This window comes from Cryptomeria japonica, chromosome 3, assembly GCF_030272615.1.
Source record: "Cryptomeria japonica chromosome 3, Sugi_1.0, whole genome shotgun sequence".
Classification (NCBI taxonomy): domain Eukaryota; kingdom Viridiplantae; phylum Streptophyta; class Pinopsida; order Cupressales; family Cupressaceae; genus Cryptomeria; species Cryptomeria japonica.
Genome location: NC_081407.1, coordinates 485,828,954 through 485,850,111, shown reverse-complemented (window position 1 = coordinate 485,850,111; position 21,158 = coordinate 485,828,954). Strand labels below are relative to the sequence as shown.

The 21,158-nt window shown below is 35.1% G+C and overlaps 1 protein-coding gene, 1 non-coding gene and 3 pseudogenes across 2 annotated transcripts; 2 read left to right on the top strand and 3 right to left on the bottom strand.

The window, feature by feature from the left end:
- The first annotated feature begins 2,644 nt into the window (after nt 1-2,644).
- LOC131045934 (small ribosomal subunit protein uS7c-like) lies at nt 2,645-3,154 on the top strand (annotated as a pseudogene).
- Nucleotides 3,155-3,228: 74 nt separating this feature from the next.
- On the top strand, nt 3,229-4,204 carry LOC131045759 (NAD(P)H-quinone oxidoreductase subunit 2 A, chloroplastic-like). Its single transcript, XM_057979354.2, has one exon. It carries the CDS (start codon nt 3,416-3,418, stop codon nt 4,202-4,204), a length of 789 nt encoding a protein of 262 aa, XP_057835337.1. The 5' UTR covers nt 3,229-3,415.
- A 233-nt stretch (nt 4,205-4,437) lies between these two features.
- On the bottom strand, nt 4,438-10,199 carry LOC131045769 (ATP synthase subunit alpha, chloroplastic-like; annotated as a pseudogene).
- On the bottom strand, nt 6,133-8,657 carry LOC131045152 (photosystem II CP43 reaction center protein-like; annotated as a pseudogene).
- Nucleotides 10,200-11,027: 828 nt separating the features above from the next.
- TRNAF-AAA (transfer RNA phenylalanine (anticodon AAA)) lies at nt 11,028-11,100 on the bottom strand. Its single transcript has one exon. It is a non-coding gene; the product is annotated as a tRNA-Phe (tRNA).
- Nucleotides 11,101-21,158: the final 10,058 nt, after the last annotated feature.

Sequence of the window (21,158 nt, the reverse complement as noted above, 5' to 3'; positions counted from 1 at the left end):
CTCCCGCGAACCGGAAAGAAAAAAAATGATGTTAGATTCATTTCCTTTTCTTCTTGGATAAAGAAAATAAATTAGATTCAATCTCTTTAGAATTCAAGGGGGGGAAGTTAGAATAATAATAAAAAATATAGATCCAAAAGTTCCTCAAATAGTAAACTACTGAAAACTTTTAATTAAAGATTTTATTACGAGAATGAATTAAGTAATAAAATCTTTAATCATTCTTCAAAAACTTCTATTCCTTTCTCTTTCTTCTCTTTTTTCCAAATTGAAAAGAAAAGAAGTAGATACAATATCCAAAGTAAGTTATATGGCCAAGGGTGGAAATGTAAGAGTAACAATTACTTTAGAATGTACTAGTTGTACTTAAGATAGTGTTAATAAAAAATCACCGGGTATTTCGACATATACGACTCGAAAAAATCGACGCAATACTCCTCTTCGATTGGAATTAAAGAAATTTTGTCCTTATTGTTACAAGCATACTATTCATGGAGAAATAAAAATATAGATTGAATCTATCATTTTTACCCAGGAATAGAAATATATCAAAGATATTTTTCTATCTTTGTATTTTAACAAAATATGTCACTGTCAATATTTCTTTTCGAAATATTTTGAAAAAACAGTATTTGAAAGGTCCATAAAACAAACTATGAATAAAATGAAGCCATCTTTTCAGAATACATCTCCCTCTTTTTGGAATAGATCTAAGCCATATTTTCGGAATAGATCTAAGCCATATTTTCGAAATAGATCTAAGCCATATTTTTGAAATAGATCTAAGCCATCTTTTCGAAATACATCTAAGCGATTTTCCCCAAATCAGCAGTCTTTTCGAAAACATCTATCGACAATTCGGCCTGGAGAGCAAATCGATTATAAAAATATTAGCTTAATTAATCGATTTATTAGCAAGCAAGGAAAAATACTATCTCGCCGAACGAATCGATTAGCGTTGAAACAACAACACTTAATAGCTAGGGTTGTTAAACAAGCTCGTATTCTATGTTTGATACCTTTTCTTTCTTTAAAATGAAAAGTAATTAGAGCCAACTTGCTCCTACATTTAATCGGAGCTGGGATATCTAACAATTCTATAAATAAAAAGGATTATTCAAAAATGAATAATTGAATTATCTAAGTGGGTCCAAATTCATTTTTGTATTGTCTCTAGTTTCCCGGAGAATTTCCCCGGGAGATTGGGTTTAACTATTGCATGACAAAAGAATATTTTCTAACATCATAGAGAAGCAATTATTTTTTAATACAACTATTTGCGCAAGTGTTCTACGATTTGTAAGCAACTGCCTTTTGTATAAAAATTGTATGAATTTATTATAAGAAACTCCATTCGCACAGGATGCTGCATTAATCCGAGTAATCCACAAACGACGAAAATCTCTCTTCTACTTTAGTCTATCTCGGTGAGTGGAAACTAAAGCTCTACTCTTCTGTTGGTTAGCAACCCTAAAAAGTTTTGAATGGGCTCCCCGAGAGCCTGATACAAATGCAAGAATCTTTTTTCGACGTTTTTAAGCTATATATCCACGTTTAACTCTGGTCATTGAAGTAGATTCTTCATAAATGACTAATCTATTTTTTGATCAATCATTTTCTTGTTTGGTTTGTTAAGAATAACACTGATTTTTCTAGTGTATAAAATATAGATTCCAATGGCTTTTGCTACTCTAACCTTCCCAACCATAATTCTTTTCAGTTAGGCACCTTCCAAGTAGGCAAGGGATTCGACCTTGCATTTAAGTAAGAAAAATATATATATATATATAATGTATATATTTTTATGGATTTCTTCATTTCTATGGTTCTTTCTCTAACGGCAAGGTCCTCTCTATACGCTGGAGCCCTAAGATATGAATTATTTGGTAACTTGTATAGTTTACCATCTCTAGCTCTACTCTTCCCCCCGAATTATCAAGAAAGAAAAACTTTAATAATAAGATTTATAGGTACAGTAACGACATGTAATTGTGAGAATTGGCAAGGTAGCTGACCTTTTGTCCATTCTCGTAGCAATAAAAACATAATCTCTTTATGTTTTTTCAATTTGCATTATTTCCTCGCTCAATGGATTGATGACCATTCGCTACCAATGAGGAAGTGCTTTTCATCCCACATCAAGGTGATTGGATTTTCACCAATGGAAACCATAAATTTCATCCCCGGTAAGAGTAGATGATAGATCTGTACTTTTTAACAGAAGGAAAGTTCTTCTTGTTAGAGCAATTTCCTGGTCCGTTTCAGCTTCTGATCTAAACGAGTCGCACATACACCCCGGCACATACTCCTTTACGCTGAGGGCATCCTCTAAGAGCGGGAGATTTTGTTCTATTTTCTATTGGCTGTCTCGCGTTTCTAATAAGTTGTTGAATAGTAGGCACTTTGAATTATATTTGAATTTGAATGGTTCGGATTGATCCTAACCAACTATATAAATGTTGAGATAAATGCTATGCCATTCAATAATTATTCTGTATTTTAATAAAGTAGTTACTACTTTATATGATTAAATAGTTCAATATTCCTATTGATCTATGCCACCTTATAGATAGAATATATATCAATATGGAGTTAAAAAGCCAAAATAAGTAATTATTAGTCTTTATGAACCTTTTTCACACTCATGTCACGCCAAAGTACTGTAGAAAAGAAAATTGAGAAATTTGATCCGATTTATCATAATCGATTAGTTAACATGGTCATTAACCATATTCTTAAACACGGAAAAAAATCATTAGCTTATCGAATTTTTTATCAATCTCTAAAAAAGATTCAACAAAACCAGAGAAAAATCCACTAATTGTTCTACGTCAAGCAATACAAAAATTAACTCCCAAATTGATAGTAAAATCAAGACGTGTAAGTGGATCCACTTATCAAGTTCCCATTGAAATAAAAAAGAAAGAAGGAAAAATACTTGCTATTCGTTGGTTATTAGAATCATCCAGAAAACGTTCTGGTCAAAATATGCATTTCAAATTGAGTTACGAAATAATGGATGCTGCCAGAGAGAAAGGCAATGCTATACGCAAGAAGGAGGAGATTCATAAAATGGCAGAATCCAATAAAGCTTTTGCGCATTACCATTAACCCACTAACTATATAAATAGATCCACAGATTTGTTGCATTCTGGCCAATAAAAGAAAACTTACTTTGTCAAAATTTATCCAAATTTTCTTTTATTGGAACGAAAATGAAAGGAAAAGAAGAATGAAAAATAAATCGTAGATAAATGATAATAAGGAGATTATGGATGAATATTCAATCTTATTCATCAGGTTTATAGAAATGTAAATGAAAGAAAATGTTGCTCGAAGATTCATTGAAGTTACTAAATTATGATCCGGACAAAATGAAAAACTCATTTTCAATTAATACTTTTAAATCATTTTTATGAAAGAATTTCATTTGCTTCTCTTCTATGGAAGTTCCATTTTTCCAGAATGTATCCTGATTTTCGGCCTATTCCTTCTTCTAGTGATCGACTTCATTTTTGATCAGAAAAAGACAACTTGTTCTTATTTCATCTCTTTAACCAGTTTAGTGCTAAGCACAACCTTTTTGCTATTTCAATGGAGAGAAGAACCTACAATCAGTTTTTTTGGTAATTTCCAAACAAACAATTTTAATAAAATATTTCGGCTTCTAATTTTATTATGTTCCACTTTATGTATTCCTCTATCCGTGGAATACATTCAATGTACAGAAATGGCTGTAATAGAGTTTTTGCTTTTCATATTAACAGCTACTCTAGGAGGAATGTTTTTATGTGGTGCTAATGATTTAACAACTATCTTCATATCTTTAGAATGTTTAAGTCTATGTTCTTATCTATTATCTGGATATACCAAAAGAGATGTACGGTCTAATGAGGCTATTATGAAATATTTACTTATGGGTGGAACAAGTTCTTCCATTCTTGCTTATGGTCTTTCTTGGCTATATGGTCTATCTGGAGGAGAGATTGAACTTCAAGAAATAGCCAATGGTCTTATAAATACACAAATGTATAACTCTCCAGGAATTTGGATTGCACTTCTATCTATAATGGTAGGAATTGCATTCAAGCTTTCCCTAGTTGCTTTTCATCAATGGACCCCTGATGTATATGAAGGAGTGCGATTCGTTTTACAAATTATGACATTTCTAAATCTCTTTTTTAGAGATGTTTCTATTTATTAAGACTTAGTTCTCTTTATTCAAAAATATAAAATACAAGTAGGCGATAAAGTAGCTGGAAGGCATGGTAATAAAGGTATTATTTCAAAAAAATTTCCCAGGCAAGATATGCCTTATTTACAGAATGGAACACCAGTGGACATGGTATTAAATCCATTAGGGGTACCTTCACGAATGAATGTAGGACAGATATTTGAATGTTTGCTTGGTTTAGCAGGACAACTAATGAACAAACATTACAGACTAGCACCTTTTGATGAAAGGTACGAGCGAGAAGCTTCTAGAAAACTAGTCTTCTCTGAGCTTTATAAAGCTAGTGAGCAAATAGCTAATCCATGGGTATTTGAACCTGATCATCCTGGAAAACATAGATTAATTGATGGAAGAACAGGAAAGGTATTTGAACAACCTGTTACAATAGGAATAGCTTATATATCGAAATTGTACCATCAAGTTGATGACAAAATTCATGCACGTTCCAGTGGACCTTATACACTGGTTACACAACAACCTCTCAAAGGAAAATCCCATCGAGGAGGGCAACGAGTAGGAGAAATGGAAGTTTGGGCTTTACAAGGTTTAAGTGTTGCTTATATCTTACACGAGATGCTTACTTTAAAATCTGACCATATGGATACTCGTGAAAAAATATTTGGTGCCATTTTCAACGAAGAACCAATGCCTAAACCTAGCACTTCTACAGAATCTTTCTGATTGCTCAGTAGAGAACTACGATCTTTAGCTCTAGAATTGAATCATACTATTCTATCTGAGATAGACTTTCAGATAGATAAGAAGGAAGTTTGATCAAAATGAATCAAAATTTATTTTTTATGAGTGACCAGGATAAACACGAACAATTTCGAATTGGATTAGTTTCTCCCGAGCAGATTCTCACTTGGTCTGAAAGAATATTACCTAATGGAGAAAGAGTCAGACAAGTTACTACAGAACGCACTTTAGATTATAGAACTTATGAACCAGTAAGAGATGGATTATTTTGTGAAAGAATATTTGGACCTAAGAAAAGGGGAGTTTGTGCTTGTGTAAAACCTCGAATGATGGAAAATGACAAGGAAAACTACAACTCCAATTTTTGTACTCAATGTGGAGTTGAACTTGCTATTGATCCTCGAATTTGAAGATATCGAATGGGATACATTAAACTGGCATGTCCAGTTGTTCATATTTGGTATTTCAAATGACGCCCCAGTTATATCGCGGATCTATTAGATAAAACTCGTAAAGAATTAGAAGACCCAGTATACTGCGATGTGTGACTTGATCACAAGCTCCGATTATACAGATCCGTAGGAACTGTCATCCTATTCAATCTAATTGGGATGTCCTTAGCTCTGACACGCCCCTCGGGAAGAGTAGTATGAAGCTCAGAATTAAAACCATCTTAAAAAGATGTTGATAAAGAGGAATCAATCTAGGGTTAATATCTTGTATATTATTAAATTGCTAATTGGACTTCGTAAAAATACTTGTTTTATTATAAATAAAAAATGGAATGAAAAAATCTGTTTCATTTTTATTATCAATTTTATTTTTATCATCATGATATATATATATATATATATATATATATATATCACTGATAGCCCTATAGACAGATATTATCTGTCAGCATAAAATGAGTTATGCTAATTCAGGAGAGATGGCTGAGTGGTTGATGGCTCTGGTCTTGAAAACCAGTATAGTTCAAAAAGTATTGAGGGTTCGAATCCCTATCTCTCCTTTTGTTCATCGAACAACTAAACCTAGCTTACAAAAAAGAAAAATCCTAGATAGAACTTAGTTAAGTTCCAAAAAAATGCTCAGCTATATTCTATAGCCGAGCAACAAGGATTCAGCTGGAAGAATAATGACAAAGGATATAACTATCCTGCCTTTCAATAAAGATAATATCTAGTTTTATCTCTGGTTTAATTAAGAGGGGTCATGGAAAGAATAGGTTCAAAATCATGATCAATTCCTTTCTCAAATCCTGCTGCAGCTGCACGAGCTCTTCCTGCATGCCACAAATGACCTACGAAAAAGAAAAATCCTAGAACAAAATGAGAGGTGGCTAACCAACTTCGAGGTGAGACATAATTGACCATATTAATCTTGGTAGCTACACCACCCATAGAATTTAAAGAACCTAAAGGAGCATGAGTCATATATTCTACTGAACATCATTCTTGCCAAGGTTGTATGTCTTTTTTTAGCTTAGTCAGGTCCAAACCATTAGGACCTCTTAGAGGTTCCAACCAGGGAGCACGAAGATCCCAAAAATGCATCGTTTCCCCTCCAAAAATAATTTCTCTAGTAGGAGAACGCATAAGATATTTACCTAAACTAGTAGGCCCTTGGGCAGACCCCACACTAGCTCCAAGACGTTGGTCTCTAACTAGAAAAGTAAATGCTTGTGCTTGAGAGGCCTCTGGGCCGGTAGGTCCATATAATTCACTGGGATAAGTTGTATTGTTAAACCAAACAAAACAACAAGCAATGAAACCAAAGACAGAGAGAGCCGCCAGACTATAGGATAAGTAAGCATCTCCGGACCATACAAATGCGCAATGAGCCCACGCAAAAGGTTTTGTTAAGATGTGCTAGATACCACCGAAGATACAAATGGAACCTAACCACACATGTCCTCCAATTAGATCTTCTAGATTGTCAACGCTAACAATCCATCCCTCCCCTCCAAAAGGGGATTTGAGTAAATAACCAAATATAGTACTTGGGTTAAGCATAAGGTTCATAATTTTTCTTACATCTCCACCGTCAGGAGCCCAAGTATCATATATGCCACCAAAATACAAAGCCTTAAACACTAGGAGAAAAGCGCCAACACCTAGCAAGATTAGGTGAATACCTAAAATTGTGGTCATTTTGTTCCTATCTTTCCATACATAACCAAAAAATGGAAAAGATTCTTCTAAAGTTTCGGGTCCAATTAGTGCGTGATAAATACCATCGAAGCCTAAAATTGCAGAAGAAATTAAGTGAAGTACCCCGGATACAAAATAGGGAAAAGTGTCCATGTTTTCCCCACCAGGACCGACTCCCCATCCTAGAGTCGCTAGATGGGGAAGTAAAATCAATCCTTGTTCATACATAGGTTTTTCCGGTACAAAATGAGCCACTTCAAATAGATTCATTGCTCCAGCCCAGAATACAATTAATCCGGCATGAGCCACATGAGCCCCAAGTAATTTGCTTGACAAATTAATAAGTTGGGCATTACCAGCCCACCAAGCGAAACCAGTCGTTTCTTGGTCACGACCAGCTAAAGTTAGAGTTCCATTAAAGAGCGTTTCCACGGTGTAGAACCTCCTCAGGGAATATAAGGTTTTCATGAGGCTGATCCTGAGCCGCCATCCAAGCACAAATACCTTCGTTCAAAAGAATATTTTTTGTATAAAAAGTTTCAAATTCAGGATCTTCCGCTGCATGAATCTCCTGAGAAACAAAATCATAAGCACGTAAGTTTAGAGCTAGGCCAACTACTCCAATGGCACTCATCCATAAACTGGTCACCGACACAAATAACATGAAGAAATGTAACCAACGTTTATTGGAAAAAGCAAACCCAAAAATTTGAGACCAGAAATGGTTCGCAGTGACCATAGAATAAGTCTCTTCGGCTTGAGTTGGGTTAAAATCACGGAATGTATTTGCACCATCACCGTCTTCAAATAAAGTATTTTCCACGGTAGCATCGTGAATAGCACATAGAAGAGCAGCACCCAATACTCCGACAACTCCCATCATATGAAATGGATTCAAGTTCCAATTATGAAAACCTTGAAAAAAGAGGATAAATCAGAAAATAGCTGCTACGCTGAAACTAGGCGCAAAAAACCAACCAGACTGGCCTAATGGATAGATCAAGAATACGGAAACAAAAATAGCAATCAGAGTAGAGAACGCAATTGCATTATAAGGTTGTAATTTTATAGATCGAGCAAGTTCAAATTGGCGTAGCATGAAGCCTATTAGACCAAAACCACCATGAAGAGCAACGAAAGCCCATAGACCACCTAATTGACACCAACGAGTAAAATCTCCTTGTGCTTCAGGACCCCATAATAGCAGCAAAGAATGTGCTAAACTATTAGGAGGCGTAGAAATTGCAGCAGTTAAAAAATTACAACCTTCCAAATAGGAACTGGCCAATCCATGAGTATACCACGAAGTCACAAAAGTTGTACCCGTGAACCATCCGCCTAGCGCAAAATAAGCACAAGGAAAAAGCAATAGATCGGACCAACCCAAAAAAACAAAATGGTCTCTGCGTAGCCAGTCATCCATAATATCAAATAAAGTTTGTTCCTCTTTGGAAGACTTTCCAAGGGCTATAGTCATAGTAATCCTCCTATTTAACTATTCCAACCTTTTCCGAGCACCCTATCTGATAGAATCAAAGGGTATACGCTGTTTTGTATATTTATGAACAATTTTTCATTCATCATCCCTTTCAATAAATCGGGTTTCAAAGATTCCTTATTGGCACAGAATTTATTCAGTTAAACTGAACTAATAGAATATAAGTAAATGCATGATAATCCGAAGTTGTTTCTATTCCCTTTTTTTATTTTCCAAAAATTATCTTTTGAATGTAATAAATATCAACAGAATGCCGGAAAATATCTAATGCATCTAGATATCCATTCGTTCCAGTATAAATCATAGCTATTTGTTCTTCCACTGTTAAAGGATCCGATTGAGATTGTTTGAGCAATTTGCGTAATCGTTGACCTCTTGCCAATTGATCTTGTGTAGCTTTATCAAGATCAGAAGCGAATTGTGCAAAAGCTTCTAACTCTGCAAGTTGAGCTAATTCTAATTTTAATTTTCTAGCTACTTGTTTCATAGCTTTCATCTGAGCTGCGGATCCTACTCTAGATACGGAAAGACCTACATTAATGGCAGGTTGAATTCCTGCATTGAATAGATCAGCTGATAAGAATATTTGCCCGTCGGTAATGGAAATTACGTTAGTTGGAATATAAGCTGAGACATCTCCAGCTTGAGTCTCCACTATTGGTAAAGCAGTCAAACTCCCTCCACCTAATTGAGAATTTAATTTAGCTGCTCTTTCTAATAAACGAGAATGTAAATAGAAAACATCTCCTGGATAAGCTTCCCGGCCAGGGGCTCTTCTTAATAGAAGAGACATTTGTCGATAAGCTTGTGCTTGTTTGGAAAGATCATCATAAATGATTAATGTATGTTGTTCTTTATACATAAAGTATTCGGCTAAAGTTGCTCCTGTATAAGGAGCAAGATATTGTAATGTAGTAGGAGAATCTGCAATTTCTGCTACCACAATGGTATACTCCATTGTGCCACAGTCTTCGAAGGTATTAACTACCTGAGCTACGGAAGAAGCTTTTTGGCCAATAGCGACATAAACACATATTACATTCTGATTTTTTTGATTTATAATCGTATCTATAGCTACTGCTGTCTTACCGGTCTGCCTGTCCCCAATAATCAATTCTCGTTGACCGCGTCCTATAGGGATCATAGAATCAATAGCAATAAGACCCGTTTAAAGAGGTTCATATACAAAATGTCTTGAAATAATACCTGGGGCGGGAGATTCGATCAATCGAGATTCAGAAGATGAAATCTTCCCCTTACCATCAATAGGTTGAGCTAGCGCATTTACAACTCGACCCAAATAAGCATCACTTACTGGTGTCTGAGCAATTTTTCCTGTTGCTCTTACGGAACTGCCCTCTTGTATCATCAAGCCATCACCCATTAATACAGCTCCAACATTATCTGATTCTAGATTTAGGGCAATACCTACTGTACCATCTACGAATTCTACTAATTCCTCTGCCATTACTTTATCAAGACCATGAATACGAGAAATGCCATCCCCTACTTGAAGTACAGTACCAATATTAACAACTTGGACCTCATTATTATATTGTTCAATCTGTTTACGTATTATACTACTGATTTCATCGGGTCAAATAGTTACCATTAACACTAGTTAATTCTCTTTTGAAAAATAAGACCTACTATATTATATATACTGTTAATCAGTTATGTTTTTCATGGCTAGGAGCAGGTCGATATTATGCTTGATCGTACGTAAATGTAACTTGCTATTCAAATGACTATTCAGAGTTCCTAGAGCTCTTTGGATAGCTTGGTAAGAAATTTTTTTTTGAACCAGTTCAATTACTCTTTCTTGTTCCAAGTGAATGGTTTCATTCTTTAAATTTTCTAATTGTTTCAAATTAATAGAAGCAACATTGATAAGATCATTTTTTTCTTGTTGTATTTGAGAATATCCATTTACCCGAATTTCGCGTACCCGCCTTTCTACTTCAATATTACTGCAATAGCGGCAATTGGAATGATATTAACTCCCATTTATTTGTTATCTATGTTACGTTGAATTTTCTATGGATATAAGGTTTTGAATGTCCTGAATCCTTATTTTAAGGATTCGGGACCACGCGAACTTTTTATTTTGATCTGTCTCTTTCTACCAATCATAGGTATTGGTCTTTGCCCCGATCTAGTTCTATTTTTATATAATGCTAAGGTAGAAGCTATTTTCTCTCAATCTTTCTATTAAGAAATAATCATTTTTTAATTGCTCTCTAGTTCGAGTTATTTCAAGTAGTGTTTATTCCCTTTGAAATAACTTGGACAAACTCCTTATTGATTCAATAACATAGAATCACTGCTGATTATTCTAAATCAATCAATATAAATATATAAATATTGATAGATATATATCTATACCTATATTATTATTATAATGAGGTCTACTAATCCTTTTTCATACTTATAAAAGTATGCATGCCAGGAACCAGATTTGAACTGGTGACACAAGGATTTTTAGTCCTCTACTCTACCAACTGAGCTATCCTGGCTATTCCCCTCTTAGCTGCTTGAGGTAGATCCTATGGCAGCTAATACTTCAAATCCATTGACAACTATTTTTAGAAGAGAAATCCCTAAGCTTGATGGAAGAAATTATGGGATATGGAAAATACGAATGGAGACTCATCTTAGGTGTCTTGGCAAGGATATTTGGGAGATCACTGAGATAGGTTATACACCTTATGATCCGACATCTGGAAATCCTGCTCCTACAGACTTGGACAAGAATATTAAAAATGATTACAGAGCTAGAGAAGCCCTCTTGTGTGCATTTACTGATCAGCAAATCATGGTAATGACTAATAAATAATTTGCAAAGGTTATGTGGGATAAATTTCAAACTCTGAATGAAGGTGATCCTACTATAAAAATTGCTAAACTTGATGGTTACCAGGTAAGATATAAGAACTTGAAGATGGAAGATAATGAAAGAATTTCTACATTTATGGAAAGAGTAAATGAGATTGTCATTGGAATTCAATGTTGTGGAGGATCTTTGAGTGAAGATGAAATAGTTTCCAAAGTCTTGAGAGCCCTTCCAATGACTTACAAGATGAAGGCAACTACAATTAATAAATTGAGAACAATGGCAAACACTTCAGTTAACAGAGACATTCTGATTGGGAAATTATCTGCTTTTGAGCTTGAAGAATTTGGACCCTCTAGAGCTGCAAAATCTGAACCTGCTTTTCATGCATCATCATCTACTGACAACAGTGATTGGAAAGCCCTATATGTAAAAGAATTGGAAGATATGAGGAAAGAGGATGAAGAAACTTGAAGCCTTATTTGCTACAAGAGTACCTAAAGGACCTACAAGAAGTAAGTATGAAGGAAAAGCACCTTTTAAATGTTTCACATGTAATAAGATTGGTCATTTTGTATCTAGATGTCCTGAAAAGAATGCAAGATTTGAAGAAAGAGTTAAGAAATCATTTAAGCCTAATCAGAATAGATAAAGATTCAGGAAAAGAAAACAATGCTACATAGAAGATGAGGAAGGAGTAAGTGATGACTTTGAGGATGAACCAGCAGCAGACTCTGCTAGTTGATCTAGAAATGGAAAGGAATGGGTTTTATATGCTTTAAAGGAAGATGAACCAGAACTGGCTATCAAGAATGAAGAAAAGGCCCTAGCTGCAAAAGTTGAAGACAAGAATGAATGGGTAATTGATAGTGGAAGCTCACATCATATGACTAGAGATAAAAGAAATTTTTTGTCCCTCCAAGAATACAATGGTGGTCAAGTCAGATTTGGGGATGACAAAGCATGTATGATCAAAGGTAGAGGTATCATTTCTCTAGATGGAAAGCATAATCTTTTAAGTGTTGGTCAATTGGTGGACAAGGGATTCCAACTTCAGTTTAAAGATAGAAAATTCAAAATCATTAACAAAACTAGTTTGGAGATTGCAACTGGTACTCAGACTGGAGGTAATATATTTTACTTGAACATTGGTAATAAGACATGTTTGATTGCTCATATTGACGAGAGTTGGCTATTGCATAAGAGGTTGTGTCATGTAAATTTTTATTGTATTGTTAAGATCAGTTCAACAAAGGCAGTTAGAGATATATCTAAGATTATAAAGGTTCATAATCTGGTATGTAAGGAATGTCAACTGGGTAAGAAAGTTAGAACTTCTTTTAAGAGAATACATGATAAATCTAATGATGGGCTTGATTTGATTTACATTGACTTATGTGGTCCAACAAGGACCAGAAGATTTCAAGGTGATAGGTATTTCATGCTGATAATTGATGACTATTCTAGAATGATGTGGGTGACTTTTCTTAGGGAGAAGTCTGAAGCCTTTGAGAAATTCAAGATCTTTAAAGCAAAGGTGGAAACAAAAATTGGATTGAAAATCAAATGTTTGAGATCAGAGCAAGGTGGTGAGTTCACTTCTGATGAATTTCACAGTTACTGTGAGACAAATGGAATTAGGAGATAGTTAACTTCACCCCAGACTCCTCAGTAGAATGGAGTAGTGGAAAGGAAGAATAGAACCATTTTGGATGCAACAAGAACCATGATGATGGAAGCCAAATTGCCTCACATCTACTGGAGAGAAGAAACAAGTACAACAGTCTACACATTCAATATAGTTCATATCAAAGGTGAAACCGGTAAGACCCCTTATGAATTATGGTTTGGACATACACCTACTGTTAAATATTTCTGAATTTTTGGAAGTAAATGTTATATCAAAAGGGATGATTCAATTGGGAAGTTTGATCCTAGATGTGATGAAGGGATATTTCTTAGATATTCAATTCAAAGCAAAGCATATAGATGTTATTACAAAAGATTGCATAAAATTGTGGAGAGCGCAAATGTGAAAGTGGATGAGCAATAGAGAAATCAATCTATATTATATGACAGGGAACTGGGAGTGGAAATGATCATAACTGAATCGAAAATGCCTCAGTCGATACAAGACACTGATACAGTTGCACTTGTACAATAAGGAAATTCAACTGTGAATGATGATCAGAACAATGAACCTGAAGTTCAGAAGACACCAAGGTATGTAAGGTTAAATCATTCTGAAGATCAAATCATTGGAGATAGGAACAAGGGAGTTATGACAAGAAGAAGACTGGAAAATGAAGAGGTATGTCTTATTTCTCAAATAAAACTGACATCTATTATTGAAGCTTGTAAAGATAAACGTTGGTTAAAGGCTATGGAAGATGAATTAGATCAGATAGAGAGGAATAACACTTGGACTGTAGTTCCCCGACCTAAAAATAAGAATGTTATTGGAACTAAATGGGTTTTTAGAAATGAACTAAATAAGGATGGTCAAGTTGTAAGAAACAAGGCTAGATTGGTTTGTAAAGGATATTCTCAAATGGAAGGAATTGATTATGGTGAGACATTTGCACCTGTAGCTAGAATTGAAGTTGTTGGACTATTTCTTGCCTATGCAACATACAAGAACTATAAATTCTATCAAATGGATGTTAAATGTGCATTTTTGAATGGTGAACTTGAGAAAGAAGTATACATTGAGAAGCCTGATGGATTTTCACTGACAGATGACAAATATATGGCTTGTAGGTTAAGGAAAGCATTATATGGATTGAAACAGGCTCCTAGAGCTTGGTATGCAAGGTTGGATAAATATCTTTTGAAGGTTGGTTTTACTAGAGGCAGTGCTGACATTAATTTATATTATAAGATCACTGATGATGATATTCATATTATTGAAGTATTTATTGATGATATCATTTTTAGAGGTGAAGATAAATTGTGCATGGAATTCTCTAATAATATGAAGAATGAATTTGAAATGTCAATGATTGGTGAGATGAGATTTTTCTTAGGTTTGCAGATTACTATAACTAACAAAGGCATCTTTATCTATCAAACAAAGTATCTAAGGGAATTGTTGAAGAAGTTTGGTATGCATAATTCCAAACCGGTAAGTACTCCTATGGTGACAGGTGAGAAATTATCTATCAAAGACACATCTGCACCAGAAAATTCGACAAGGTATAAGTCTATGATTGGTGGCTTGTTATATCTAACTCAAACTAGACCAGATATTATGAACGTAGTAAGTATTGTTTCAAGATATCAAAGTAATCTTAAAGAAAATCATGAATTTGCAGTAAAGAGGATATTCTGGTATTTGCAAGGAACAACATAATATGGCTTATGCTATTAAAGAGATGATAACTTCACTTTATGTGCATATACAGAGTCAGATTGGGTAGGAGATACTGATGATAGGGAGAGCACTTCTGGTGGAGCTTTCTTTCTTGGAAAGAAATTGGTTTCATGGATCATCAAAAAACAATCATGCATTTCTTTATCTACTACATAAGCTGAATATTTTGCAGCAGCAACTAATTGGACTCAAGTCTTGTGGATGAAGCAAATGTTCAAAGATATCAAGGTAAATTATAGTGAAATGGTAGTTATCTACTGTGATAACTCTGTAGCTATTGATATGTCTAAGAATCTGGTAATTCACTCTAAGACTAAGCACATATCAATAAAATATAACTTTCTGAAGGACAAGGTGGAAGAAAAGGAAGTCAAATTGGTTTATGTGAACACTAAAGAGCAAATTGCAGATATATTCACTAAACCACTGTCTAAGGAATCATTTGAGTATTTGAGAGACAAGTTAGGGGTATCTACCCCTTCGGCAGAAACTTAATTGATGGAGAAGACCATCAGTCATGTATGCATCATCAACTTTATCCTTTGATCTAGGTTGATGTAGTGGTGCTACTACTCAAGGGGAGTAGTCAACTTTGAGATTCACAAAATTTTGATATATATGTCATATCTTTGGCATTGATGTCAAAGGGGGAGAGTTATATGTGAAAAATAATGTTTATGGGATTCAGATCAGTTTTAGATTGGACTGCACTTCTCAGAGGAAGTTGCTAGGTGATGTCATGGAAATGGGGACAAGGAAACAACAAAGTTCAATGTTAATAAGTTAGTTTCAACCATAAAACCAAAACAAAGAACTAAAAACCATTCCAAACATATCAAAAGAGATTTCAAAAAAGCATGAAATAAGTTTAACAAAACAAAAGAAAGGAGAAGAGCCTGCCTAAGATGCTTCCATGATGCCTTTTGATGCTTCTCCCTTGTTTCTCCCCTCTCTGAGTCCCAAATGAGTGTAGCTCTCATCTTTTAGCACTAGCCATGGATGCCATATGGAGATTCAAGATGGTTGGATGTGATAAACAAATGCTATGCAAGTGTAGATAATGATGCTATGAAAAAGCTCTATGCTAATACCAGTATAACAACAATACTCTAATGCTGCCTTCTTTGCTTGAGGAGAAGGGTTCTATTTATAGAAGAAATGGGGAAATGAAGGGTTAAGATTGAGCAATCTTAACATGGGTTAGGATTGAAAGATATTCAATCCATGTGAGACTTTCAACCCAATCCCATGTTGACAATTGTCACCATGAGGAGGCTTGAGAGGAGAGATAAGGAGCATTAAATTCTTGAGGGGACATGATGGTTACCCTAGGGGGTTGGGTTAGGGTTAGGTTAATGGATATTCCTTTTATCCAAGGGATAAATGAATGTGCAAGGGTTAAATGGTTACCTTAGTCAAAGAAATAAATGCTTTGAAAAGACCCATGAGTCAAAAGGATGGTTAAGTTAGAGGAAAGTCTCTAACCAAAGGTAAAAGGTGAGTTAACCATAAATGGTTATGTAAGAGCCTTTAATGGTTTGGAAGACTTTAGAGGTTAACCATTTGAAGACATAAAGCCTTTAATGGTTATTGAAGACTTTGGAGGTTTTTGAGAAGTGACTGCCTTTTATTTAGGAATGTGACAATGATTAGGATAGGATTAGGCTAATTAGAAGGAGTTAGAAGAATCTAGAAGGGATTTAGGCATACAATTGGATTTTGTAGGAGAATGCAAGTGGGAGGAATTTTGGGATTTTCAATTGAAATAAAATCATTTATTCCAATTAAATGGTATAATTTGCATTTGGATAGATATTTAAATAAATATTAATTTATTTAAATGTGAATGCGAATTTTGGATTTTATTTAAATAAATATTAATTTATTTACATGAGAAAAAGGAAGATAAAGCATTAAATGCTTGAAGACTTTGAGGGAAACCATTAAAGGTTTAAGAAGACTCTAGAAGGAAGCCATTAAGTTTGAAGACTTTAAGAGAAACCATTAAAGGCTTGAGAAGACTCTAGAAGGAAGCCATTAAGTTTGAAGACTTTAAGGGAAACCATTAAAAGCTTGAGAAGACTCTAGAAGGAAGCCATTAAGTTTGAAGACTTTAAGGGAAACCATTAAAGGTTTCAAGTGGGTGAGGATAAATAGGATTTTAAATAAATAATCTATTTATTTAAAATAGCTGTGCAGCTTGCATTTGTAGGAAAATGCAAGTGGGTGGAGGATAAAGGTGATTTAAATAAATGTAAATGTTAATTTATTTAAATGTGAGAGATGGGATTTTGGGGATTTAAATAAATATTAATTTATTTAAATGTGAGAGAAGATTTAATTAAACAAATATGATTTCTTTATTTAATTAATGGTTTGAATTTGGTTAAGTGAATTAAATCAAATAAATCAAATAATTTATTTAATTAATAGGAGAAGAGGGTTAAGATGAATTAATTAAATATTAATTTAGTTAATTATTGATTGATGGTTAAATATTCAAATAAATACTAAATATTCATTTAATTAAGTGGACAGATTTATATGTCTACATTTGCCCCTCTTTGAGACGGTGTGGTTTTATCGTGTCATTTCAAAGAAAGAAAAATAAGTGTGAAGAAATATGCCCCATAAATGTTAATTTAGTGGGTGGTATGCCCTCTTGAGAGATGGGCCGAAGAATTTTGAAAAATCAGGCGATCTCTCGAAAAAGAACGAGAAGTGGAGGGGAGGTAGAATAAAAGAAATTAGCAATAATGGTGAAAGAATGGAAGAAAATAGAGTGAATATGGAGAAATGGCAAGCCAGTGAGTACCCGTAGGTTATGCAGGAGATACGGTGCAAATGTGGTGTTGTGCTTTTGATTGATACTATACAATTGATCAAAATTGGTTGGACAATCTGATGCAATCGATTTAATTGCCCCAGTCGAGTCAAAGCATGACAGTTGATGTCAGTTGGTCACTTGGACAAGATAAAGTCTGAGTAAGTGAATCAAAGTGACCTGATGTGACTTAGACAATTGATGTAATTGCCCGATGAAGTCAAGGTATATGAAGCAAAATACTCATTAAGATGTAGACAATTGATGTAATTGTTCATTAGATTATGTTTGGATTGGTTGATCAATTGATAGTGTGGGCGTGGGATGGATGGTTTTGGAGAATCATGGCAGCCCCGTTGAGACTAGGTCATTATGATAAAGACCTAATTTAGTCTAGGATTACCATGATCGATTACCTGTTAAGACTCGAAGATACTTGATCAGAGTATCTGTTGAGAGTCTAAGTGTGTGTGAGTCGATGCACCCGTGTAGACAAAGTAACTTGCTTGCCTTATAGGATGGCTTAGGATAGGAAACATAATCCCTCCTATTTAGAGATGGATGGTGAGGAACGTGGCTTGATTGATTTGATGGGGCATGATGTAGGGTATGTGATGTTGATTATCGAGATGGGGAGGGTGGGGGGGTTCAATGTTAGATAGAAGAAATGGAGGACCTATGACTCATTCCTATGGAAGAAGAGGAAAATAGAGTATGCATTCATTGTCATTAGTATGTATGAATGGTATGCAACTATTTATGAATGTATGGATGGATGGAATGCAATATATACAAATGAGGTGAAATGACGATCCATAGTGATTTATTTTTCATCATTGAGCTTTAAAATGTTGTAATAAAATACAAGCAACTTGACATAATGATTCAAGATGACCTAAGTATTCCTTACATGAATTTTGATATAGCAAGTTAATACAAGCAACTTGATATAATGGATCAAGTTGACTTGAGTATTGCTTGCGGAACAGACAAAGATTATCTCCTTTCATGCATGACTTGGAACGTCCTCCTTGATCTTTTGCCGATCATATCCCGAGACAAGTTCATACCATAGTAAGAGATAAACCATTATCGAGTTTGGATGAGGCAGTAGGAACCAAGGATGGAGCATTGTACCTGCAAACAAACAACATAAATACATAGTACAGAATATGGACCCTCGTTAATGGTTCATGCCCATATGGTCAAGGTATACGCTGTAGTTAGCAAGCCGTAATGATCCATGACTGTATTTTTCATATGATCACGTAGCTTAGTGAAATTCCCATGTAGACACCATTAGTACATACCCCAAAACTTCATCGGAATAATTTGCAGAAGACATACAAACAATACTTAGGAACCATCCCAGCCACTCTAATCACTTGTGGATATCTCGGAGTAGCGTAGGAGCCTGATATAAATAAATAAATAACCTAGAAACCAACCAAGTACTTGATAGCTTTAAACATAATTTTCTTGTCAAAGAAAAATGTCATCTTGTCTTTGTTTCTTGATAAGGAAGGATGTATCCTTGTTAAGACGGTTTGCATGTTTGATGTTGATTGTTTGGTTGATCGGATAAGTGGTCATTATTGGAGTTTTTCACAATGTTTTGCTTGGTATCTACTTTGAATTTAAATGGATGTACAGTGTGTTGCCATGTTTTTTATTGATTTTTGATGTTTTATAATGTTTTTGGATTTTGTGAGATAGTTTTGAATGTTTTTGGATTTTGTGAGACAATTTTCCAATGTTTTTGGTATTTTGATGATTGTTTTGAATGTTTTTGGATTTTGTGAGATAGTTTTCAATGAAGATCTCAGTGAATTACGAAACAATGTAGTATCCACTTCTATCAAACTAGATTAAGGGTGTTGCCCCCAATTTTAGACATGATTATGAAAAAGTGGGATGCCAGACGCATAAAGTACTATCCTGGATTGTAGATCAATAACAAGCCATGGTTTGGACGGATGGATGAGTGGATGAAATGAATGTGATTGCAACAAGTCTGAAAAATAATGTAGCCATAGCCTTTATGAGTGGTGCCTGTTTGCTAGGTTTTCACCATCGTACTTACCTAAGGTGCCACCGGAGTGGTTGTTCACCATTTGGATGCATGATTTTTCTTTACTATTTTGATGTTTTTGTATTTTCTTCAGGTCATTTATCTGAATATTTTTGGTGTTTTTCCGGTATGCCTGGGAGCCTGATACTATGTACCGCATATGTATAAAACCTTTTGAGGTGCATGCTATTGATCGGATTTGCTAACGGTTCTCCTTTGGAAGTAGCCAACTGGTATGCCCCGGACCCAAATACAATAGTAATAACATATGGACCCAACCAGTTTGATTCAAAATTTCCCTAATGTTCTGAGTTGGGTTGGTTACGAGGATTTTCATGAAGAACAAGATCACCTACCTTGAATGTGCAAGGTCTAACTCGATGATTATAGCTTCTGCTCATACGCTACTGATAGGCCTTGAGGTGATTGTATACAGCTTGTCATTTCTCATCAAGTAGCTCTAAGTCTTGGAGATAGGATACTTTACATATGCTTCATCATCGATGAGATTGTGCAAGTAAACCAGTAGAGATGGTATCTCAACCTCGATAGGTAAGATAGCTTTTGCGCCATAGACTAGTGAGTAGGAAGTTGCGCCTGTAGGGGTTCAAATGCTAGTTTGATATGCCCATAGTGCTGGATTCAATTGAATGTGCCAATCACGACCGGCATCATTGACTATCTTCTTGAGAATTCTTAATATGTTCTTGTTTGATGCTTCAACTTGACCATTGCCTTGTGGGTAATAGGGAGTGGAAAAGCGGTGTTGGAATTGACTTCTCACAGAGCTCACGGAAATCTTGATTTTTGAAAGGAAGCCCATTATCTGTGATGATAGACATGGGTAAACCATACTGGCAGATGATGTAATTAAGGATGAATGAGGCGATCTGCTTGCCGGTGACTTGAGTAAGTGGAACAGCTTCAATCCACTTTATGAAGTATTCGGTGGCGGTAATGATGAACTTGTGGCCATTGGATGAAGATGGATGGATTTTACCCACAAGGTCAAGTCCCCATTGAAAAAAAAGACATGGTGTTATGATGGGTTGCAATTCTTGTGCCGGTGCATGGATCAGGTCTCCATGAACTTGGCATTTTTTGCATTTTTTGACAAAGTAATAGGAGTCTTTTTCCATAGACAGCCAATAGTATCCAACACATATGATCTTCTTTGCTAGGGAAGGACCGCTTGCGTGAGTTCCTCAAATTCCTTCATGTACCTCTTCCAAGGCCTTTGTTATCTCATCCTGTTCCAGACATCAAAGGAGAGTACCATCAAGACTACGTCGGTATAGGGTTTTAGCAATAATGGTATATCGAGCGGTTTGGTGAATGAAGGTTTTACGTTGGTTATTTGATTGGTTAGGAGGAAGTGTGTGACTGCGGAGGTAGGTGTAGAACTCACCATACCATGGGGTTCAAAACTGACAAGGCGACATATCATCTCGGATTTGGGGATATCATAAGCGG

Excerpts from the sequence above, each read along its gene's own strand:
- LOC131045759 (XM_057979354.2), top strand. The coding sequence starts at position 3,416 with ATGAAAGAATTTCATTTGCTTCTCTTCTATGGAAGTTCCATTTTTCCA.